General features: G+C 41.5%; 1 protein-coding gene across 1 annotated transcript in view; it reads left to right on the top strand.

The window, feature by feature from the left end:
• The window catches only part of LOC126248279 (fibroblast growth factor 8-like), a 169,043-nt gene that overhangs the window by 119,193 nt on the left and 24,911 nt on the right, over positions 1–24,939 (top strand). The window contains exons 2-3 of the mRNA XM_049949129.1: positions 5,873–5,918; positions 12,992–13,121. Coding sequence (XP_049805086.1) covers positions 5,873–5,918; positions 12,992–13,121 — 176 coding nt within the window. The remainder of the gene's footprint in view (positions 1–5,872; positions 5,919–12,991; positions 13,122–24,939) is intronic.

Below are 24,939 nucleotides of genomic sequence, written 5' to 3'. Positions count from 1 at the left end.
GTCTACAAGGCTCGATTGATCAAAGATTATGAAGGAAACAGAATAAGAAATTTTTCAGTGAACAATCTCGGTAGTACCCTTAACAGGTTAAAGTATACTAACTGCTGGAAGCCTAATCAAGGTGGTTATACTGAGGTTTCAGCCATGTTCCTCCCCATAAATGATACTCCCCGACCGTTACGTTACCTTGGTGACCTGTCTGTAACGATTGGCTTCATCATTGTGATGTATTGTTTGCACTGATATCTTTCGAGAGCACTACCGCAACATTATGAAAGTCGTTCACCTAAAGGAAACTTATCAATCACTTCTGATTCTCTGAATGTCTTTTACAGCGTACTTTAACAGAGATTCACGTTTGATAGTTCAGAGCTCATTGAATACGAAATACTTTCTATGTATTCGGCTACCATTATTGTTCACGGTGCGGCCCGTCGTCTGGGTACGTGTATACGGGTCGAACTTCGCCCTCATTTCAATGGCGTTGCAAAGAATAAGTGCAAGTGCAAGATTTGTCAACACCTAACAGCAAGCAACTGTGTAATGGTTTGAGAATACCGACTGCTTCTCACAGATGGACTCAATTTCAAATTGCAGTAGCTCCTGAACCCCGAAACTGAATTTGAATGAACCATCTATCATTCGAAACCGCAATATGCAGCTTGATAGAACAAGTTCTTCATGCAAAGGTAAAAGCACAAATTGGCCGCGTGTGTCGAAGAGAAATCAGTCCCAGAGGAGAGAGACCACAAACGTGTGTCAGATGTGTGTTGAATAATAGAGTACTATTTGAACTATGCCGGCTGCAACTGGTATAATTTGTCAACATAAATGACGTGGGAAAGAGTGAAGGGTATTGCGAGCGTGTACTTCTGAACTATAATCCTGTGAACATTTTCTGCAAAGCGATAGTCTTCGTAAAGTTGATGAACCTCCCTTAAACGAAAAGAGAAAGAAGAAAAACTATTCGCTTACTAGTGTAATTTACCTTGTAATAATGTGAAACAGTCAATTTTCTCTAAATCACACTCTTTGATTTTCTTTTTAATGGTGGTTCGTAAAAGAAGCTCGTTACATGACAATTCTATGAAAACTGTTTGATGAACTATGAAACAATATTAGCCCTTCGGTGAACAGTTACCCACGTCAGGATCTTATCAAGGGGCTTTTGATTCCTTTAACTCTGTAAAAAGGAACAGGAACGAATGATAGGTCCGAAAGAACAGACGCCACCTGGGATCCGCAGCTGTGATACATATTAAGTAAATTGAAGGAGAAGAACTAATGAAATCAGCTGCATCGGGACTTCGTGCGGAATCAGTTGCGACGAGTGAAGATGTGTGACAGACCGGGACTCGCACCTGGGATCTCCTGCTTGTAAGGCAGTTGCATTAACCACTGTGCCACATGGTCGCATTGTTTATCGCCAATGCCCAGATAATCTCGGCACGCTCTGCGGTCGACTCACATTCCCACCTAGGGCCACCTGTCCTCAGTCTCCTGTCGAAGTCCTCAATGCTCGCTAATTTTAGATTCCCGAAGAGATCGAACGTAAATGCTGGTCAGCACTGAAGGTTGTTGATTCATTGCTCATCGAGGTGAGTCAATTATATGACTGGACACATTCCTTGCGGACGCACAGTTACGTTTGACCTCCTGCGGGGATCTGAAATATGCAAGCGTGGAGAACATGGACGCGGACTGTGGACAGATGGGAATTTGAGTCGTCCGGGACGTGTGCCGAGATAGTCTGCGCGTTTGCGATAAACACTGAGACCAGATAGCGTAGTGGTTAATGCTACTGCCTAGTAAGCAGGCGTCCTGGGTTAGAGTCCCGGTGCGGCACACATTTTCACTCGTCGCCACTGATTTGGCACAAAGTCCCGATGAAGCTGATCTCATTATTATCTCCCCTTTCCTTTCCTTTCTCCCACTTCAGTTTACATAATGCTTGCTATTGTTTTGGCGACAGTATGTACGTTTCATGTACGTGTCATGCATTTTTCATCAGGAGCGATGTTCACATGTTTCATTCCATTACTGCTCTGTTTACATGACGCGTTCCATGGGGAACAACCTTATCGACAACAGAAACTACAGTTCCGACTGTTACAGAGGGAACGAATGGTTTTAACGAATGTCCATTGATCTTGTAAGGGGAGCGAGGCATGGCAAAATGGTTCATAAACACCATCTCAGCTAAATGCATGTGGAAAGTACGGCACTAATCCTAGAGTAAGGAGGCTTATTTTGTGCACATCTAAGAATTTGTCTGCGTTGGAAATTCTCTTTTTTCCATCGGTATTCAGTTGTGACTTTCGTCGCCGGCTGATCTACTTCATAACGTTGTCAAATTTTTTTCAAGCGCCAATGCGACAGTCTGTCCAGTTGCAGGACTGGCAGATGTGTTACCTTCGTCCCTGAGAGGAGCGGAACGCCGCTATTCATTTGAGCCTTCACAAATAAGCCTGTCTGTAAGGCATCGTGCCCCCACATAAATCTTGACACTGCTGCCCATTCTTCTGCTTAATCTTACCTGAGCAAGTTTTCTCTCGTGGGAGACTTCCTGCTCCGGTTGCAGCCCAGTGACCAATTTTGTTCAGGCTGCGATTAGTGGCTAACTCCCGAGGCAAACGCTGATAATTATTGTCCAGGTAGTTTCTTTTCCAATTTTCTCTTCATTTGTAGCCTCAAAGTTCCCAAGCGTATTGTTCGCCGTTTCAAATAACAGTTGCATAATAACACCTACATATGTCCATCATTGCTCAGCGCATGTCGTCATACATATACGAATCGAGTCTGTGCTTGTCAAGAAGGTACCCAAAACGTATTTTTCGTACTTTCATCTTCATACTTGTCATGAAATGAGGCTTTTCCGTTGCATTTGCCTGTAACTGTGAAAATTGTTTATGTTTTTCTCTTCTTCATAGATGCTGCTCTTTATGTACCACTCTGCATTTAACACTTTGGTTTTCCGTCGTTCTAGACTCACGTCGAAAGACAATATGGCACACAATGCATAGTTAGTCTTTCCCTTCGTCTGCGGCTTGCATATCGTTTACTTCACAACAGTTCCATATTATTATTATTAACCTCTGTTGTTCCAACTGTATACGTGGTAGTTTTTTCGGATGTGACTGTATTTTCGAAGACATTAATCAACAGCTCATTTGAGGAAAATCTTCATAAAAAGTTACAAACAATATACCGGCATAACGTCATCTTGAGGTACTTGAGATACCTAAAAACCGAGCAAATACACCCCGCAGATGTCAGGCACTTATTGATGTAAAACCACAGCAGTAACCAATAAGATATATAAAAATCGCTAGATCGTTAAGTTGCAGTGCACTAGACGTTCCTCGAGAGAGTGATGGATAGCACGTCATTGCGAATTTGATGACTTTGGAAAACGAACTCCTAAGTACAACCAAACAAACGTATTATATTGGTTCTTTGATTATTAGCAGTAAAGCTGTACCTTTCAGTAAATGAACGAGCCTCCGGTCGTCAAGACTCAGACAGAAACGCTTGAGTGCATGTCGCAAAAACTAAGCACTTTGCTTATACTCCATTTTGGCGAGGCTCTCCTCCGTTTGCCACTCAGTAGCGCCTTCCAAGCGACAGTGCCCTGAAAAAATAAAAATAAAAATGGATCGTGTGTTTACGACTTTAAACAAACTGATTGGTGCGATGTGAGATATCGGGTCGGGACTGCCGTGTGAATACCGGCGATAACTTCGTGCAGCCGATCGGTTGTTAAGAGTGTGTGTGTGATTAATAGGGTTTGTCAACATTATGTAATATTTGCTGTTTCCCTGTTTACTATCAGCCCAGCGGTCATCTTCAAAGAGAATTTGCTCCTTAGAACTTCCCTGGTACACAGCACAGGGTCGCTTCTTGACTGAAGTTACGTGAATTATACTCGTGGCTCAAGTTATTGATAATACAGCCTGTACTGAAATTTCAAGAGGATTGCCCTTACTGGAAAGGTTCTTGTACCTCGCTGAATATTAGGTGTATTGACAGAATGATCTCATTTTCTTCAAGAAATTATATGAAGGCTATGTACTTATATCGAATGTTACAGAGGTATCTTTTATTGTGTCATTTTCCCTGAAGAAGTTTCAGAATGTTTGTTTCACGGAAGCCATTATGTCTGAGACAATATATCTGAAGCAGTTAATAGCATGGAAGCAGATACAAGGTCCAAACAAAAGTTTATGTTTCCTTCCGGAACCTCTATGACTTCTCAAGTAATAAAGGCTGTTGTTCATGGTAAGTTCCGAAGAAAAACAGCTGATGTCCAGGTTGTACGAACACCTTAGTAACAGTTGTCGCTATCTCCCTGTTGTTTTCCATTCCTACAAACAGAGTCGTGTCCTTGCTGACGTAAAATAGAAACAGCTGTAGAAGCAGTAGTTTCATCATAAATTGTCATTCTGATCATAAACTTACTAAAGAGTACTGCATAGAAATAGTGTGACTAAAGGGTTCAAATGAATAGAGACCTATAAAAAAGTATTTTACTCCCCTGTCAACATGATAACTTGCGAGCTATTTATTTTGAACAACATAACAAATTATTTATTTCTCAGTAGATTAAAATAATTAGTTACAATTGGCCATTAATCGTTCATTTGAACCCTGTGTCACAGAAAATGTTACACAAGCCTAAACAGAAAGCGAAATTCAATGTGTAAAACGGTTTCCAAAAGGCGTGTAATGACAAACATTCAGTAAGTAAATTCTTCTGTAAAAATGATGGAGAATATCAATACAATAGACCGAAATGCATAGGGAGACTAACAAACAGAGATGGTGAATATGTCTGGACTTGTATTGGGGTTTCAGGATAATATGAAATATTTTGACTGATATCATTTCATGTTAGTTTGTCTTGAATGATTTCATCCGCATTTAACAACTCACTTTATTCTATTGTATTTAATTCACTTCATGTGAGTGGTACACTGCTTTCTTCAATGGCGCATCTTTCTGTGTCCCTTTTTCCTTTTAACGTCACACTGGTTTCCATAGCTTAGTGCAAAAATCAGAAAAACATCAGTAACTCGCGAAAATATAATATAATCAACACGAAAATAGCACACGGTGGTACAACTGTAGTGTACACCAAACCACCATCTACAAGCAACTTACAGCTGTATGTTTGAGAAGTGAGTGCTGTGGAGATGATTGGATTGTCTGACGTGGTCAAGTGGCTTGAAGAGTCATTTACCGGACGAATTGTTGGGGGTTCATTGACAGAAACAGGTTAAGCTGAGAAAGATTTCGAGGTAGTTAAATGTTCTTTCTTTCGTTCCTCATAGTCAGAAAGGATAATTTCGAACATAGGTTCGGTATCTAGGGGAAGGACTACGACACACAGTTACAGTCTGCCCTTCTACAGCAACTGGTAGTGTCATACCATCGAGTACTGTACGCAAAAGGTTTTGTGAGGATGTTACGACACAGCCAGGTGTAATTCCTTTGTATCAACCAACTCATCGGAGCTAAATATCAGGAGGCTAACCAAAGAATTCGTTTTATGACTGTTTTAAGCTACGTATAAAAAAACCATGGTGTGGGATCTATGCAGAGAAAAAACACCTTCCTGTCTAAGGCAATACAGGATAATTAGATACATCTACGAAAATGCAACCAACACAGCAGTCATACAAGCGTAAGCCAACTTTCATCTTAGACGCTTCTGTTTAACTGTAAATTTCTGGCATTCCGTAGTTAAAATCCACCAACGGCGTTCCGACAAATAACTTGCAGTTACTTTTATATTTGTTACATAGCCTAAAAGACTATCAGCACTTAGTGTGATTTCTAGTTACTAACGTAATGTCTCCTTCTTATGTTGCAGGTTACCACAGCTTGCCGTGTCAGCGAAGTTGTTGTGTCTCCTGATGGTGAGTACGACGGTAAAATACTGCACTTCTTTGAGCAGAATAAGTACATGAATAAAAACAGTCTCGCCAGGTGATAATGATAAACGAGTCATATGTATATCTAGCTATGTACGAATGTCAAGGAAGAAATGAAGGAAATTAAGGGTTAACGTCTCGTCGACGTTGGGGTAGTCTGAGGCGGAGAACTAGCTGAGACAGAGCATGGTCTGCCCCTTATTAAGGTAGTAAAGGAAATATGAGGCGGAGAACTAACTGAGACGGAACATGGTTTGCCCCTTATGAGATGAATCAACCGGCGCTCTCCTGAAACAGAATAAGGGAAACTTCAGAGAAAATAAATTAAATCTAATCTTCACCCCTTCATCATTCGAGTCCAGTGTCTGTTAGAGCTGCAATGGATTACTTAAAAAGTTCAAACATATCGAAAAATTCCGTGTAAAGGTCGCTGTGGCACACATGGTTGAAATCTTCCTATGACTTCCTATGACATACGAATTAACGGAAATCGTTAACTACATGGCAAAAAGGAAATAAATGATTACTTTTTCGATACCCCGTTATTGTCTCCCATTGCGATGCGTTAAGTTTGAAATTTGGCACAAAGGTGCCTACAACCGTTCTCTAACGGCGCAAAAGCGTGGCGCCCCTTGACGTTACCCTCGGTTTCGAAGACACTTAAAACAATTCAAACAGGGTCGATACTCAGACGTTCATATGACGTGTGAATTGGGTCAATTGTGTCATATTTGCACCAAATATCACCGTCTGCCACATTGCGACCGTAGTTTCTGCTCTGGTGTACAGGCTAAAACCACTAGGTACTGTTCAAAACCATTGGACGAAATTAGAACGTGATCCAAAGCAGCAAAGGATGCTTATACCCGCAGGTAGGCAACCAATTGAAATACCGCCTATGCCAGTTGCCTATTGCAGGCGCATAGGAGTATTTTGCAGGTTTTCTCTGTGAAGGCACAGTTTCAAAATTTTCAATAAATGTGGGTGGGTGTCACAGAGTGTATTGTCCCGAACTGGGTGGGGGGGGGGGGGAGGGTGATCTTAGAGGGATCGTCTGCCGTTTTATTCACGAATTTATCAATGCTGCATCTCTCCGTGATCACACCACAGGAAGGCATGAAACAGGAGCTCTGAAAAAGCAGAAGCATCCGTTGCTGTTTCGGGTCATGTTCTAATTTAGTCGAATGGTTCTGAACGATCCCTAGTGGTCCCACTCTGTACACCACAGCAAACATTGTGGTCACACTGCACTCCAAAGGGGCGAGGTCACGTTCAGTGCGGTTGCTAGCCCACGGTATCCTCGCAGGGCCACACTTTTGCTCTATTTCAGGCGATGGTTGTTGGCACCTTTGAGTCAGATTTCAAACTTATACGTCGCAGTGTGACTTTAACTGTGTTTCGAAGAAATGGTCCTTTAATTGTGTTGCGCAGTGTATTTAACTTGCAACCATTAATACATTACGGCTGTACAATTTGAGCAATATAATTAAGAAAAGTTATTGTAATTTTCAGTTAATAAGACCCATTTTGGCTATTACCCTGTTAGGCGAAAGAATCATAGAAGAAAAGTAATGGGATACGAAGAGTGAAGTGGCACTTCGGAAGCTTATTTATTTCAATTATTGTATCACCTTTCCTAAAACATTTAGAAAATTCGGGTAAAAAGGCTGACTACACAGGAGCAGAGATAGATAATAGCTATAGGAAGTCCAAAATATTGGCTGGTGTGTTCAAACGTTCCTTCGCAAAGAAAAAATAAGAAATTTACCACCATTCAGTTGTCGAAGATAAAGACAAAGCAATTAGTAGCAGTGATGTTAAAAGCAGCTGAAATCCGTGAGTGTCACAATAAGTTTCTATACAAAATTTTCAAATGAATTAACTCGACTGTTTACCGTAACGTAGAGAAGATCTTTTGAGTAGAGAAACATTTTTGGTATTGAGTAAGAGCGTGCACCACACTTGAGAAAATCATATTTACCAACAAAAACGGCTACACAGACCTAACGGCTTGTATCATTCACCTGTATGGGTAGCAGGTTGTAAGAACCATGAATAAGTGGAACCTTGGGCATTTTATGTTCCTGGACTTTCTAAAAGCTTTTGATTCAGTATAACACACAAAGAAACTTATGTTCGTACGGGATATCAAACCTCCATGGCGATGTCACTGTAGGAGTAAAACGCTGCATCTTATTCGTCGTTAACCACAGTCGCAGATATCTGACCTGCCCCAGGTAATTATTGTTGCTATTTTTATTAATGATGTAGCAGAAAGTATAAGTTGCAGCCATTACTCTGTTCACGGGTAATACAGCTACGGCCGATAGAAACTGTAGTAACATTAGCCTTTGGACATTTAGTCATGTCACACAAACAGCCGGGAGTAACACTGACTAGAAATACGAAATGGAACAATCAAATAAACTCAGTTTGCTTAAATTAAATGAAAGGCTATGATTTATTTGTAGGTTACTGGGGACTGCAGTTAGTATTTGAAAACGATCTCATACACAGTATTTGTGCCATCGGTACTAGGATAGTGCTGGAAAAAAACTCGTTTAAGCGTAACTAAAGGAAAGGCATTCGAAGAAAGAAGCTGTCTATCTACAACTGTGGTGAGACCATACGAACAAGAGCCATTTCGACCGACTAAGACAATAAGAATGTCAAGCACGGAGAATTATATTTACAAATATAAGCATTTATTCAGTGTTCGTCGAAGAATAAATGGTACTCATCGATGAACAGTCTCATGGATATTGAGGGTACTGTTGCGGAAGCTACACGTTCCGTGTTCAACAACGCAGTTGATTACTATTGCTGGCTCTCTTATAACGAGCGACAACAACTTTTCGAAACAACTAAATTAAGGACCTAACTGTCAGACACATATTAATTTGCTTCCAAGACGTAATAACTACAACATTCTTTGGTGGCACCTATGATTTTAAGCTGTTGGTTGGGTTCATGTATGCAAAGCATTATTGAGATCGTAGTCATGTTATGATCGAAGAACGATTTTTTACGTAGAACAAACCACAACTAGGTGCTACAAAGCACTGTATTGAGACCGTGAGCTTTCTCTATTTACTTGAAAACATTTCTCTACGTAGATATAGCCACAAATGAGTGCAAGGAAGCGCTGTATCGAGACCAAATAATCCTTTATACAGGGTGTCCCAGGTGGAACATAGCATTTACAATGCAAATCTTAAGAGCTATGGGCACTTCTACATCCTAGGTACTGTGAAACAAATCTCTTTTACTGCAGGCTCGTTGCTTTCTGTGTTTTCAGAGGTGGTAGAATGGACATTGAGATGTGGTAGAAATGTGCATACATGAAGATCTATGAGCTCTTGTTCATCATCTTCGCTACTGTGAAACACATCCCTTCTATTGAACAAGTGCCCATAACTCGTAAGGTATACACTTTAGTGCCCATGTCTACTTGCCTATTTTTTCTTGTTTAATCCATACTACGTCCTCCAAAAAAGGGAAGCAAAGAGCATGCAGTAGAAGGTATTTGTTTCGCAGTATCGAAGATGAAAAAGTGTTCATAGCTATTAAGGCATGCATGTTTAGTTGACTTTTTGCTTCGAATGATCGTTCCTGTGATATCCCTGAATACTGACCATTTCCCCTGGGAACCCTGTATAGTTAACAAACCTTCAAAACTGGCGGGAATTCATCAGCATAATACATTATATCGTCTCTTACGGATAGAAATGTCCCATATTGGATTTACGGACCATTCTTGAGTGTTTACTGGAGTTCCCGAGCCACCACGTTGCTTAGACTTGAATCCAATTAGTGTTTATGAAATACATTGGAGGATTCATTTTGTGCTTACGAGCATCACGCGCATACTTCCAAGAACATTTTGCAGTTATCAGAGCGTTCCTTGGTATTTCGCGACGCGTTTTCTATTCAGTTGGGAGTTATTTCACGGGAGAATGTTGCATTTCATCGAGATAGAGGGATAGTGAATACCCATGCCACAGTATTGTAACTATCGTACCTTTACCGTACATTAGTATTAAATCAATAATACACGACACCATGTGCTGCTAAGGCAGGCCCAGAGTCAGAAAACTATGCCAACTCTCTAATTACTGGTCGTGCTCTTAGGCCATTTTCCTGTGGACAAATCGCGAGCTCATATACCATTTGTAGACCAAAAGCGATAGATCTATGGTTACCCAATCGGAATGAAAGACGAGATGCTTCTATATACACCTTGCGCAACATTTCGACAGTGCGCACGTTTTTCTGAGACGAGACACCAGCTCATCTCATGCTTTCGCTGGCTATTAAAGAGTCCTTTATCGATTTTGAATTCCTTAGTGTTTCTTATTGAAATTAGCTGGAAGGAGAGCGTGTTAAATTTTTTTGACGGTTACCTTATGGAGTGGCAAGTTGTGACTGTAAGGATCACATAAAAAATGCAACACTCGAATGATTGGCCACGAAGCATGATGTAAAACTGGCCGAGATTGCACAAATTCTGTTGCAAAAATAAAACTGTTGTGGACGCTCGACCCAAATATCGAGCGTACACAAACAAGGGCAGCGCGGATGGTCTCGATACAGTGCTTCATTGCATTAACTAGTGGCTTTATCACAGGCTCAGCACAGTGCATAGACGATGTGCCTAGACAGTGTATAAACCACCCTTGAGACAAGTCATGAAGCGCCCTTACTGCTGTATGCTAGGCTTTACAGTTGTGATAGATTATGGACCATATGTTAATAATATGTAATGCAGCTGCTCTGAAATAATTATGGTCCAGATGTCTACGGATACATAGTATTTTATTACGTTGCATACTAGGAAACTATTTTGTAAACACAAGCAATTCGATAGTTTTCGTTAGAAACTTAAATAAAGTATTTCTCTTTCTCGATATGGTTGTTGCTTTCACGTTGTACTACTTCGTAAGAAGGAAGAGCGTGAACTGCCATGTTTCTTTCAACAAGTGGCTGCTATTCCTAATCGAACGGTACTCTTAAGATTAAGTCCTTGAACGTATCCCCCTCAAAATTTTTTCAGAGCTTCATCTTTTTATTGATGTGGCCTCGTGAGACAGATCTCCACCTCACCCAAATAATTCTGCTGACGCAATACGGTTCTCTGCTTTAAGACGTGTAATCTCTTAATGTAAAAGGCAATGTCCCGACTGACTGACTGACTGACTCATCATCGCCCAACCCAAATCACTAAGGATAGAAACTTGAAATTAGCAGAAGGTGTTGATCTTATATTGTAAGCGTCAATTAAGAACTGATTTTTCGAAATTCCATCCCTAAGGTGGTGAAATAGGGAATGAAGGGATTTTTTTAAATGTGACTATTAAGGCAATTTTGAAGCTAGACCTATGAAAATCGGTATTTGGTTTCCCGGTCAGAATGTTTCAGCATTTTTAACATACGCATGCCACTGTTTTTGGAAATTCAACCCCTAAGAGGGGTGGAACGTTTTATGAAAACATTTCATGACGAAAGCATTTTTAAAGCCTAATCTTTGAAAACTGGTGTTTGTCTTCTCGGTTAGAGATGAAAAAATACGTGTTTCAGTGCTTTTGGAAATTGAACCCCTAAGGGGGTGAAATAGGGGATGAAGTGTTTATGGAAAAATGAACCGCTAACGGGGCGAGATTTTTTATGAAAATATTATTATGTAAGTATTTATATGAAAATTTAAATTTGGCTTCTAAGTTGTAAATAAAAAAAAAAGTGTCAGTGTTTTTGGAAATTCTGCCCCTATTGGGGTGAAACGGGGGGTGAAACTTTTATCGAAATCTTTCATTGTGGAAGCATTTTTGAAGGTAAATCTATGAATATCTGTGTTTGGCTTCTCTGTCAGAAAATATACACATGTCTCTGCTTTTGGAAATTCAACTCCTATGAAGGGGGCGAAACGTTTTGTGACGATTTTCACTGCAAAACAGTTTCTAAGCTAAATCTTTAAAAAATAGTGTTTGACTTCTCTGTTAGAGATGGAAAAAACGTGATTCACTGTTTGGAAATTCAACCCCTAAGAGGGTGAAATAAGGTCAGACTGTTCACTGACTCATCGTTGCTCAGCCTAAACCGCAGAAATTTGGAGAGGGCATAGTTTAAGAAGGGATTGCCCGAAATCCCAGTCCTAACGGGATGAAATAGTGAATGAAAGGTTTTTTGAAAGTATGTCATTACTGAGATAATTTTGAAGCTAGAACTACGAAAACTGTGGAATGAAATAGTGGGTGAAAGTCGTTTTGAAAGTAAATTATTACTAAAGAACTACTGTAGCATTTTTAAAGCTACATCTATGAAAATTTGCACTTGACTTCTCTGTTAGAAATCAAAAAAATACTCCCTAAGAGAGTGAATTAAGGGATGAAAATTTTTAAGAAAATATTTCGTTGTATTAAAAAAATTTTAAAGCTAAATCTGTGAAAATAGGTATTTCACTTCTCGGTTAGGTATAAAGAAATATTAGTTAGGAGATGAACGTTGCTATGGAAATATCTTCACAAGAATGCAAAAGCCATGATAAACAAAAACTTTTGACTCCAGCTAGCATAATCGCTTTTTGGTCAGAAGTATAGTCAGCAAAGGGCTTAATTAGCGTGAAAAGCTGGTGTCGTAGTTTGTGAACAAAATAAAAATTCAGTTAAAAAAAAACTCTGCAGGCCATAGCGGCGGGTGCTAAGTTAGTTTCTATATAAACAGAATATTTCGCTTTACAGATTGAAATAGTAGAGAGTTGACAAGCGATACTCATGAAAGAAAGTATTGTAATGCAGAAAAAGGTAAAATGACTGGTGCGTTGGTCTTACTTTAAGCATATAGGTCCAGGTGAGTGTTAGTACATATAACGCAAGGCTATTGATGAACCTGTCATAAATACTCGCCAAATCCCAGATTTAACCATGTCACTGCCAACGTGGCGCTAAACCATACTAAACATAGTTGTTCAGTGTGAGAGGTTTTAAGCAACTTATATAGCTTAATGTTAAACAGTTATTGGAGGTCAGCGAGGATGACGGCTTGCCATGTCGGTTTGTCTGCAGATGGTCATCTGCGGGGCGGTACCATCCGTGGTGCGGTCTGTGCGGCTCTACAATGAATGTTCGCACGGCTACGTGCAGATCGACGCCAATGGGACTGTTCGAGCGGACAATCCATACGAAGACAGGTTGCGTAAGTACGATAATCATTGCACATATCATATTTTGCAAAGGTATTTGCACATTTATCTACCAGGCTGGAAGCGGGATATCACTATGCGCGGTGGGTGTCAATCAACGCTCACAGAATTTTAGGGGCGCATTACCAATAACCGCGAATTTTTTGATATCGAATTTGCGCTTGAACTTCAATTTTGAGATATTAACTCGATTTATGCTGATCGTAATTTTCATTTATTATTAAAACAAATCAGCTCTCTTGTTTAATTTCATGCGCCTGAAGTACTGAACTACAAAAGCCGCTCGATATGGTGACCATCTTGTATATTGCATAAACTGTATCTGTGTAGTAAGTTCTCATAGCCTCGGTGAAAAATACCTAAGTACAGTGAATGATTTCTGTCGCACCTATAGCCCATACAGCAAGTTTTCTTCACTTTTAAATGGATCTAACAAGAAAACATCTAAAGGTTTCACACCTTGGAGATCTAATTCACGTCAACATATCTGTGAATCCCAGAACGACCAGAATGTGGTAAAATCCGAATGAGTTTTAAGAATACGGTTATTTCATATGTTTATAACAAATAGCCCAGTGAAACGCGCGTCGTTGGTGAAAAGAATTCGCCTTGAAAGTTCGTCAGCGACTATCGACGAATTAGGAGCCAAGTGCAGAAGGTGACACGTGGTTAAAAATTTTCTGAGCTCGTGTTGTGTACCTCCCAGTTGGATAATAGTTCATATAAAACACGCCAGGCGTTGTTGTAAGACACAATTACATCATGGTTCCAATCCTCGTATCCTTTTTCTCATCAACTCTATGAAGTACACTGTGTGATCAAAAGTATCCAGACACCCCCCAAAACATACGTTTTTCATATTAGGTGCATTGTGCAGACACCTACTGCCAGGTACTCCATATCAGCAACCTCAGTAGTCATTAGACATCGTGAGAGAGCAGAATGGGGCGCTCCGCGGAACTCACGGACTTCAAACGTGGTCAGGTGATTGGGTGTCACTTGTGCCATACGTCTGTACGCGAAATTTCCACACTCCTAAACATTCCTAGGTCCACTGTTTTCGATGTGATAGTGAAGTGGAAACGTGAAGGGACACGTACAGCACAAAAGGATACAGGCCGACCTCATCTGTTGACTGTTGATCGCAGACAGTTGAAGAGGATCATAATGTGTAATAGGCGGACATCTATCCACACCATCACACAGGATTTCGAAACTGCGTCAGGATCCACCGAAAGTACTATGACAGTTAGGCGGGAGGTGAGAAAACGTGGATTTCATGGTCGAGCGGCTCCTCATAAGCCACACATCACGCAGGTAAATGCCAAACGACTCCTCGCTTGGTGCAAGGAGCGCAAACATTGGACGGCTGAACAGTGGAAAAACGTTGTGTGGAGTGACGAATCACGGTACACACTGTGGCGATCCGATGTCAGGGTGTGGGTATGGTGAATGCCCGGTGAACGTCATCTGCCAGCGTGTTTAGTGCCAACAGTAAAATTCGGATGCGGTTGTGTTATGGTGTGGTCGTGTTTTTCATGAAGAGGGCTTGTACCCCTTGTTGTTTTGCGTGGCACTATCACAGCACAGGCCTACATTGATGTTTTAAGCATCTTGTTGCTTCCCACTGTTAAAGAGCAATTCGGGGATGGCAATTCCATCTTTCAACACGATCTAGCACCTATTCATAATGCACGGCCTCTGGCGGAGCGGTTACACGACAGTAACATCCCTGTAATGGACTGGCCTGCACAGAGTTCTGGCCTGAATTCTATAGAATCCCCCATGGAATTTTTTGGAACGCCGACGTCGTGCCAGGCCTCACCGACCGACATCAATACCTCTCCTCAGTGTAGCACTCTGTGAAGCATGGGCTGCCATTCCCGAAGAAACCTTCCAGCACCTGATTGAACCTATGCCTGCGAGAGTGGAAACTGTAATCAAGGCTGAGGGTCGGCAAACACCATACTGAATTCCATCATTACGGATAGAGGGCGCCACGAACTTAATACGTCATTTTCAGCCAGGTGTCCGATTACTTTTGATCATATAGTGTATGTCACGCCCGAAGTAGACGGCGTCTTCTAGAAGCACAACAATTTTTGTTGGCTGTGACCGTCACTGTGTCCCTCTGCCATTATTCTGATGCTGTATGTGCTGCAAAGCATTGAGAGAAACGGTAGGTACAAGCTTACGCTTCCCTCTCATTATGCTGCGGTCTGCCGTGAATAAGCGATACGCTTGTATTAAGAACTTCGTTTGTTGATTCCCCTTTATAACTTGTAGACTTAAGTGACACGAATGCTAAAAACTCCTTGACCAGACAAGTACATGGCCCACCCCTCTTTTACTAACTTCGTCGCTATCGCGAAAGCGATAGATCGTGAAGGGGACGAAGAAAACTCAGTTTTTAAAAGCATTAATGCGAAATGCTGCATATTACCACGAATACCAGCAAAGTATTAGTAACAAAATATTGCTCCAGTAATTGTTCCAATAAAAACAGCCTTACATTTTACATATTCAAGAGCCCGTGTAGACCCAGATTTCTACTGATACCATCATTCCCTCCCTTTGGGAGGGGACCAAAACAGGAAAGAGTTGCTTGGTAAGTATGAGCTCTAAAACGCACTGTGAGTACTTGTTCAGTAGAAAGACGTGCTTCACAGTAGCGAAGATGAACATGTGCTTATAGAACTTAAAGAATCTGTTTTAAAGCCCATGTCCTGCCAGATCATTATTATTGACCATTTCTCCTGTACACCCTCTATGTATGGAGCCCATAAGCCCAGAGTACGAAAGGGAGCCAAAATGTGAAGCTTGCGAGAACGACGTAAGTGCGTGTGTCGCATCTCCGACGACAGCGCTACGGGCGGCAGTGACACTGGCCAGGACATCGTAAACCATGCGACCTCGTAAAGCCTGGCGGCAGGCGACAACTTCAGTCACCCACATGAACTACTAAAAATTTTTCAAATTCATGACTTCGTCTCATTAGCATGCGCCACAGACAGGAAACCGATCCTACTTAATAAAGGAACCAGTTGCGTGCAAAATGCATACAGTAAGACTGAATGAAGAAGCATCACACATTCTTACAGTTCGCACAATTTACACTATACAGGCAGCTCACACTTACATAGAGTATGCAGGTACTGATAGAAAACTAGTGTTAAAATATTTACACACACACACACACACGAGCGCGCGCGTTCTAGACCGAACATACGTACTTAGAGATAGATCTACACCGTATAATCATTGAAAAAGCAAATGTTGCAGCAGTTCTGTGAAGCCCATTGTCAGTGATACAGTGGCCTTAGGTACGGGTACCTGCGGCGACAGTGAATCTGTACATCGTGCTGAAAAGTCTGTGATCCTGTTCCTAACAAAACAGTCATGCAGGCTGGCAACGGATTACCAAACTTCATATTTGTTGTAAAAGGATTGTAGTACTTCCATGTAGTCTGGAGCACCCGAAGGAAAGGATATTGCGTTCTCTTCTCCACAACAGCGGAAAGGTGTCTCTACGATGCGCAGCTAGTGAAGATGTCAACACAAACATCCGTAGCTAAATTTGAATGTGGCTGTTAGAGAGACGAGCTGCCTAGGCACGGAATTTATATGAGATTCGTGAAACAAGAGATCGACAAGTAAACTGTTGCGGACTTCTTGGTTTGTGTCTTGTTACCTCCCATTCCCACTACTGGCCTTCCATCATGCGTCTGTATGACATCAGTAATCTGTACTTGGGACTGCAGTCCAGGAGGTACGCCCTGTCGCAGCAGCTTCTTTGGCTAAGTGGTCGAGCGCTTAATTGCCAAGGATTCCACAGTGTGATTTTACTCAAGCGAAATTAACGGAATTCCGTTCTTCCCTCATCGACTTCAATAATCTTGTATACAATGGGTTTTCAGTCAAACAAGTGCTAAAATCTTTAAGTATGGTTAATGCAAATAAAGAATCACTGAATAGGAAATTTCGAGAAGCTGTCATTTCCGAACCAAAACGAAGCGCTGCAGTTAGCGTGACAAGATCTGCAGTCATGACACTTGCTTCTCTTGGTAGTTTCAATAGACCAGACTTTCTGCGAACGTGGCATGCAGTGTGCACTTCTAAAAAAGCCACTAGTTTTGGAGCTGTCAGTCGAGATATTTAAATCACTGGTTTCGGAGCCGTCACGTACATGTTGATTCAGCTGCCTCTACCCGTGAGTTTTACCCAACCCGCAAAGCCTTCATATATCACGCTCAATACGTTCATGTTCTCTCGCTCGCTATGTGCAAGTTGTTAGTCCTACAGAAAAAAATGAACAGGGCCTTTTGTGGCTGGAGGCCACACTTCTCGAATTGTTGTTGTTGTTGTGGTCTTCAGTCCTGAGACTGGTTTGATGCAGCTCTCCATGCTACTCTATCCTGTGCAAGCTTCTTCATTTCCCAGTACCTACTGCAACCTACATCCTTCTGAATCTGCTTAGTGTATTCATCTCTTGGTCTCCCTCTACGATTTTTACCCTCCACGCTTCCCACCCAATACTAAATTGGTGATCCCTTGATGCCTCAGAACATGTCCTACCAACCGATCCCTTCTTCTGGTCAAGCTATGCCACAAACTTCTCTTCTCCCCAATCCTATTCAATACTTCCTCATTAGTTATGTGATCTACCCATCTAATCTTCAGCATTCTACTGTAGCACCACATTTCGAAAGCTTCTATTCACTTCTTGTCCAAACTATTTATCGTCCATGTTTCACTTCCATCCATGGCTACACTCCATACAAATACTTTCAGAAAAGACTTCCTGACACTTAAATCTATGCTCGATGTTAACAAATTTCTCTTCTTCAGAAACGCTTTCCTTGCCATTGCCAGTCTACATTTTATATCCTCTCTACTTCGACCATCATCAGTTATTTTGCTCCCCAAATAGCAAAACTCCTTTACTACTTTAAGTGTCTCATTTCCTAATCTAATTCCCTCAGCATCACCCGACTTAATTTGACTACATTCCATTATCCGTGTTTTGCTTTTGTTGATGTTCATCTTATATCCTCCTTTCAAGACGCTATCCATTCCGTTCAACTGCTCTTCGAAGTCCTTTGCTGTCTCTGACAGAATTACAATGTCATCGGCGAACCTCAAAGTTTTTATTTCTTCTCCATGGATTTTAATACCTACTCCGAATTTTTCTTTTGTTTCCTTTACTGCTTGCTCAATATACAGATTGAATAACATCGGGAAGAGGCTACAACCCTGTCTTACTCCCTTCCCAACAACTGCTTCCCTTTCATGTCCCTCGACTCTTATAACTGCCATCTGGTTTCTGTACAAATTGTAAACAGCCTGTCGCTCCCTGTATTTTACCCCTACCACCTTCAGAATCTGAAAGAGAGTATTCCAGTCAACATTGCCAAAAGCTTTCTCTAAGTCTACAAGTACTAGAAACGTAGGTTTGCCTTTCCTTAATCTTTCTTCTAAGATAAGTCGTAAGGTCAGTATTGCCTCACGTGTTCCAGTATTTCTAGGGAATCCAAACTGATCTTCCCCGAGGTCGGCTTCTACTAGTTTTTCCATTCGTCTGTAAAGAATTCGCGTTAGTATTTTGCAGCCGTGGCTTATTAAACTGATAGTTCGGTAATTTTCACATCTGTCAACATCTGCTTTCTTTGGGATTGGAATTATTATATTCTTCTTGAAGTCTGAGGGTATTTCGCCTGTTTCATACATCTTGCTCACCAGATGGTAGAGTTTTGTCAGGACTGGCTCTCCCAAGGCTGTCAGTAGTTCCAATGGAATGTTGTCTACTCCCGCGGCCTTTTTTCGACTCAGGTCTTTCAGTGCTCTGTCAAACTCTTCACGCAATATCGTATCTCCCATTTCATCTTCATCTACATCCTCTTCCATTTCCATAATATTGTCCTCAAGTACATCGCCCTTGTATAGACCCGCTATATACTCCTTCCACCTTTCTGCTTTCCCTTCTTTGATTAGAACTGGGTTTCCATCTGAGCTCTTGATGTTCATACAAGTGGTTCTCTTATCTCCAAAGGTCTCTTTAATTTTCCTGTAGGCAGTATCTACCTTACCCCTAGTGAGATAAGCCTCTACATCCTTACATTTGTCCTCTAGCCATCCCTGCTTAGCCATTTTGCACTTCCTGTCGATCTCATTTTTGAGATGTTTGTATTCCTTTTTGCCTGCTTCATTTACTGCATTTTTATATTTTCTCCTTTCATCAATTAAATTCAATATTTCTCTGTTACCCAAGGATTTCTACTAGCCCTCGTCTTTTTACCTACTTTATCCTCTGCTGCCTTCACTACTTCATCCCTCAAAGCTACCCATTCTTCTTCTACTGTATTTCTTTCCCCCATTCCTGTCAATTGTTCCCTTATGCTCGCCCTGAAACTCTGTACAACCTCTGGTTCTTTCAGTTTATCGAGGTCCCATCTCCTTAGCTTCCCACCTTTTTGCAGTTTCTTCAGTTTTAATCTACAGGTCATAACCAATAGATTGTGGTCAGAGTCCACATTGTTGTTGTTGTGGTCTTCAGTCCTGAGACTGGTTTGATGCAGCTCTCCATGCTACTCTATCCTGTGCAAGCTTCTTCATCTCCCAGTACCTTAAAGAAAAATGCGTCTGAAGATCACTTTTGTGCGTTTTCCCTGAATAATTCGAAAAGCACGACCTCAGTCGGAAACCCATCCCAGAACAAAATAAAACTACTCTAAATTTTCTACAAAAAGGTGCTGCTCATTTTTTCTGTAGGACTAATATTTCGCGCGTAGCGAGCGAGGGAATATGAAAATCTCACTTGTGGTTTTTGAAGGGGTCAATAGGTTTTATTGGTGCGGACAGCTCAGTCACCCTGTATATTGGATCGGGATACTGCCTTCAAAACTGCTCCTAAGTTTCATTGTTAATGTGAGCTTCAAGGTCGAAGGTAATGTCAGTCATTACGTTCACATTAAGACAATTTCGGTGGGAATGGGACGCTAAAACCATTCAGTCTAGTGCTCTAATGATCATCCTTGAAATCTCCGGGGCATTTAAATACGCTTGGACTAGGGGAGAATGACTTTTATGGTCCAGAAGTGCCAGTTAATCATTGTATGGTTAGTTTTGAGGCGATCCATATTCCAGAGGTTGACTGTAACAAATTGTGTGAGTTTTACAAATTTAATAAATTCTTTCAGTAATATCGCGATATCATCTCGGAAAAACAGTAACGAAGAAATGGTGCTTTAGCTTGAAATGTTTGGCTCTACAAAATACAAGGTGTTTCAAAAAGGACTGTACAACTTTGAAAATTCCTATAAATTAATTCATATTGGGAGATGAAGAAGCTTGCACAGGATAGAATAGCATGGAGACCTGCATCAAACCTGTCTCAGGACTGAAGACCACAACATCACAACCTACAGAGGTAATTGTAGTGTCAGTTTGTAGGGAAATACATCAAGTTTTGTTCAAAAATGGTTCAAATGGCTCTGAGCACTATGGGACTTAACATCTATGGTCATCAGTCCCCTAGAACTTAGAACTACTTAAACCTAACTAACCTAAGGACAGCACACAACACCCAGCCATCACGAGGCAGAGAAAATCCCTGACCCCGCCGGGAATCGAACCCGGGAACCCGGGCGTGGGAAGCGAGAACGCTACCGCACGACCACGGGATGCGGGCTCAAGTTTTGTCTCGTGTAGTTCGCTAGTGCCGAATCGCACCGTAAGGAGCGCTAGCGGCTGTTGCGTTAAAGACGACTGCCTGCACTGGACCCTAGCGTGCTAGTTGTGTGTTTTGATTTGAAGAATCGAAGTCGGCGACAACAGTTCAGTGTAATTTCCGTACCAAGTACGCTAAAGATCCTCCTAGTAGGCCTACAATTTATGAGTGGCATGTTTTGTAGAAAGAGAGTGCTCAGTAAGACATAGGAAATCATCACGTCGTCCAAGCACATCTGACGACGTCTTTGAGCGAGTGAAACGTTTTGTCTACAGCCCTGCGCCGCGCAGGATTAGTCGAGCGGTCTAGGGCGCTGCAGTCATGGACTGTGCGACTGGTCCTGGCGGAGGTTCGAGTCCTCCCTCGGGCATGGGTGTGTGTGTGTTTGTCCTTAGGATAATTTAGGTTAAGTAGTGTGTAAGCTTAGGGACAGACGACCTTAGCAGTTGAGTCCCACAAGATTTCACACACGTTTGAACATTTTGAACAGCCCTGCGAAAGCGACCCGGCGTGCATCTCGCGAACTCTAAATCCCACACACGACTGATTGGCGTGTGTTGAGACACCGTTTACATTTGAAACCACACAGATTGACGATCGTACAAGCAACAAAAGACACTGATGAAGTTGCTCACAAGAACTTCTGTGTGGGTATGTTAAATAGTCTTGGACAAAACCATCTTTCCTGACGAGTCGACTTTTCACTTAAGTGGCAAGGTTAACACACACAACTGTAGGATTTGGGGCAGTGAAAATCCACATCAAACATTGCAACATTTTCATGATAGCCCTAAACTGAACGTTCTTTGTGCATTGAGCAAGAACAAATTGTACGGCCCCTTTTTTCTCCGTGAGAGAACCATCAACGGGATACTGTACCCGAATATGTTACAACTATTTTTGATGCCACAGATCGATGAGGATGGCCAAGAACAAAATTTTACTTCATGCAGTATGTTGCACCACCCCCACCACCCGGCTGGCTGACGTCCGAGATTTTCTGTTTGTACCTCCTGTGCCGGCTTCTCTACCCGAACTTAGAGCTAGAATTATAACACAAAGCCCAGCTCTAAAAATTTATATGAATTTTTAAAGTTGTAAAGTCCTTTTTTAAACACTCTGTAAGAGACGCCATCAAAATGATTTACAAGTTATTCCAGAGTAATCTTATCACCTATGAGCTACTAACGCAGGATAGATGGTACGACTGCATTCTCAGCGGATAGTGCAATCACCTGTGTAAGTCCGAGATCTTAGTGCATATCCTCATGTTCTAATAATTAATTAATAGGAACCCATTACGCAAGTGACTCTGATTTCGTGTAACCACTGGGTTTTACACGCCATCATGTCAGGGACCCAACATGAGGTATATGGTTCAAATGGCTCTGAGCACTATGGGACTCAACTGCTGAGGTCATAAGTCCCCTAGAACTTAGAACTACTTAAACCTAACTAACCTAAGGACAACACACACATCCATGCCCGAGGCAGGATTCGAACCTGCGACCGTAGCGGTCGCGCGGTTCCAGACTGTAGCGCCAGAACCGCTCGGCCACCAGCGGCCGGCCATGAGGTATAATGGTAGGACATCACTCACTCATTCAGTAACGTACATTTGCAACCATCACACTATCGGGAATCACGTCCGTGCGAAAGAGTACAGTAACAACATGACTACCTGCCTACGATGCAATGAACAGAGCAAATGTACATCGAAAAGCACTTCACATTATGTCGTAAATCCCTTTTATTAGCAATTTACAATTCATTTTGGTGGAAACATTCTCATACATTTCTTTGTGTGCCACTGCCGTCACGTACGATGTGACTAACTGGAATATGCCCGAACCTGTCTGCCAGATAATTTCCGCTTAACACATGCTAATTCGTCACACTGAAATTATAAGTACAGAGTGTTCCAGATAAGTTGGAAGTCAACGACTTATTTACAGTATTCGTTATCAGACTCATTTAATACATTTACATACCTTTATGAAAGATGTGGAACTTGACGTCCATTTTGTAGTAAACACGTACCGAATCGACGGCGCACGTTTGCAGGTACGCGTTTCAAATGGTAATTTTGTTCGTGAAAACCTCCAACGTTCTCGGATTATTGTAGTACACCTCCTTAAGTAGGCACCATAAAAAGAAATCCGGGGATATCATGTCTGGTGAGCGCGGAGGCTGCAGATTTGTAGAGATTAAGTGACCATTGAAGAATTCACAAACAGTAAGATACGTTGCACCGTCTTGTCGAAACCAGCAATAACGTTTTCTTACTTCAAGCCTGGCTATAAACTGATTTATGATGTTTGCCTAAACACCTGAAGTAACAGCTTTGCTGAAAAATATTGGTCCAACAATTCGCTGCATACATATGCCAGACTACACTCTAATGTTATTGGGTGAAGTTAACATATCATTTTAAGTGAAAGTATCCGTCATATCTGAAAAACGTATTGTTAAGCTTATTGTTCACATCGTTAAGAGTGAATCTCAGGCGACACGCCTTTCTGAACCAAAGGACGCAGTTCTTCAATTACTCGAACTCGGATGGCCGCAACCTTAGACCTTAAGTGGCTCTGTGGCACATTCAATAAGATGCTCCAAGCTGTCGAGACAACCGACGAAGTGTTTTACCAGGAGATCGCAGCAGAGACTGCTGAGCACGCTTCGTAAATTCTGGTGTTAACACATCAGTGTGACGGCTTCGGGACCTTTCATTAACACTTGCTGTTTCACGGAAACGTTTCAAAATGTCATAAACTGCTTTTCTCTGGAACAGGGACATCAGGGAACTTCTGGAACAACTCAAAGAATGCTTGTAAAATTTTACCGCGAAGTAAGCTTCCAATAATGCGGCCCTCTGCTATTGCGTGAGCATCGTGGCTGACTGAGTAGCTGCCACGTTAACACCAGCGCACTGTGTGTAGCGTGGGAATGATCCATTACTACACAACGTTTCCCAAGGTCAACATCACAGAGAAATCGTTGTTACTTTTAAAGAGAAATCATTATTACTTTTGGAACAAACTGACTTTTGTTAATCATCTTATATTTCTCCTGCAAATCAGTAGGTTGGTCGACGCTTACAGTTAATTTTCAGTTTTGGATGTTTAGGATGGCAGCGATACTGTGCGTAAAATACAGTATGATGCAATGTCATTGAATCCGACACTACGAACGGGCACTAATTCCTCCACATAACATGGTAGTGGGATCAGTGCGAAAGTCCCTAGGAATACTTATAAATTTATGTTTGAAATTGAGTTGAAAGTTCGGTTGCAATTGTTACATTACATTTTTACATCAAATTATAAATTTAGAAAGTGTGATTATTAGTCATATAAATGCTAAGTAGGCGTCTTAGTACTTTAAATGTATAAATAATATGACAGCAAATTAAGCACACAGAGTACTGAAAACTTGTGAATTGACAGTATAGAGCGAAGCGAAGACCCTCCCAGTCACCATGTATTAAGTCTCAGTTGTGAAAAGTTACATCGTTTCGTATGGAAGAAGGATGGAAAGAGAAGGCGAATAAACCGCATCACAGCGCAAGGAGAAGCATCTGATGAACTGTCCCCAGTGCGGGCAGTCATCAGTGATTAGTATGAAATTTTGTCACCCGCACGTACTTGTTATCTTACGCATCTGTGGTTTGTTAACCACAAACACATGAGAGAAACAGCTGCTGTTTGTAGCTGTGTATATTTGATTCCTTAACTGCTGTTACGAAACACGTCTAAAACGAGAAACACATCGATATCGATACATACTGATAATGACACACGCAAGACAGTCTTGTTTACCAGGGACAGTACTTCGAGAGTGCATGTGGATAACGGAAAGAAAGAACAACAGAGATTATCGTCTACATCTCTTATCAGCACTGCTCCTTTGATAAGGAAGATGTAAGCTAAGTTCTCATCAGACCTGTGTTGTAATTTTCTCAAGATGAATGTTGCTCAAGACGTTAATTTCCTCCTCTTTTTCTCTAATAGTTTCTTAATTTGATGGGGGAGAAACTATTATTTCCCATAATACTGTTTCCAGGACTAAAGTAAGAATGCTGAGCT

The sequence above is a fragment of the Schistocerca nitens genome, chromosome 1 (genome assembly GCF_023898315.1).
Source record: "Schistocerca nitens isolate TAMUIC-IGC-003100 chromosome 1, iqSchNite1.1, whole genome shotgun sequence".
NCBI lineage: Eukaryota > Metazoa > Arthropoda > Insecta > Orthoptera > Acrididae > Schistocerca > Schistocerca nitens.
This window is presented reverse-complemented; position numbering and strand designations above follow the sequence as displayed.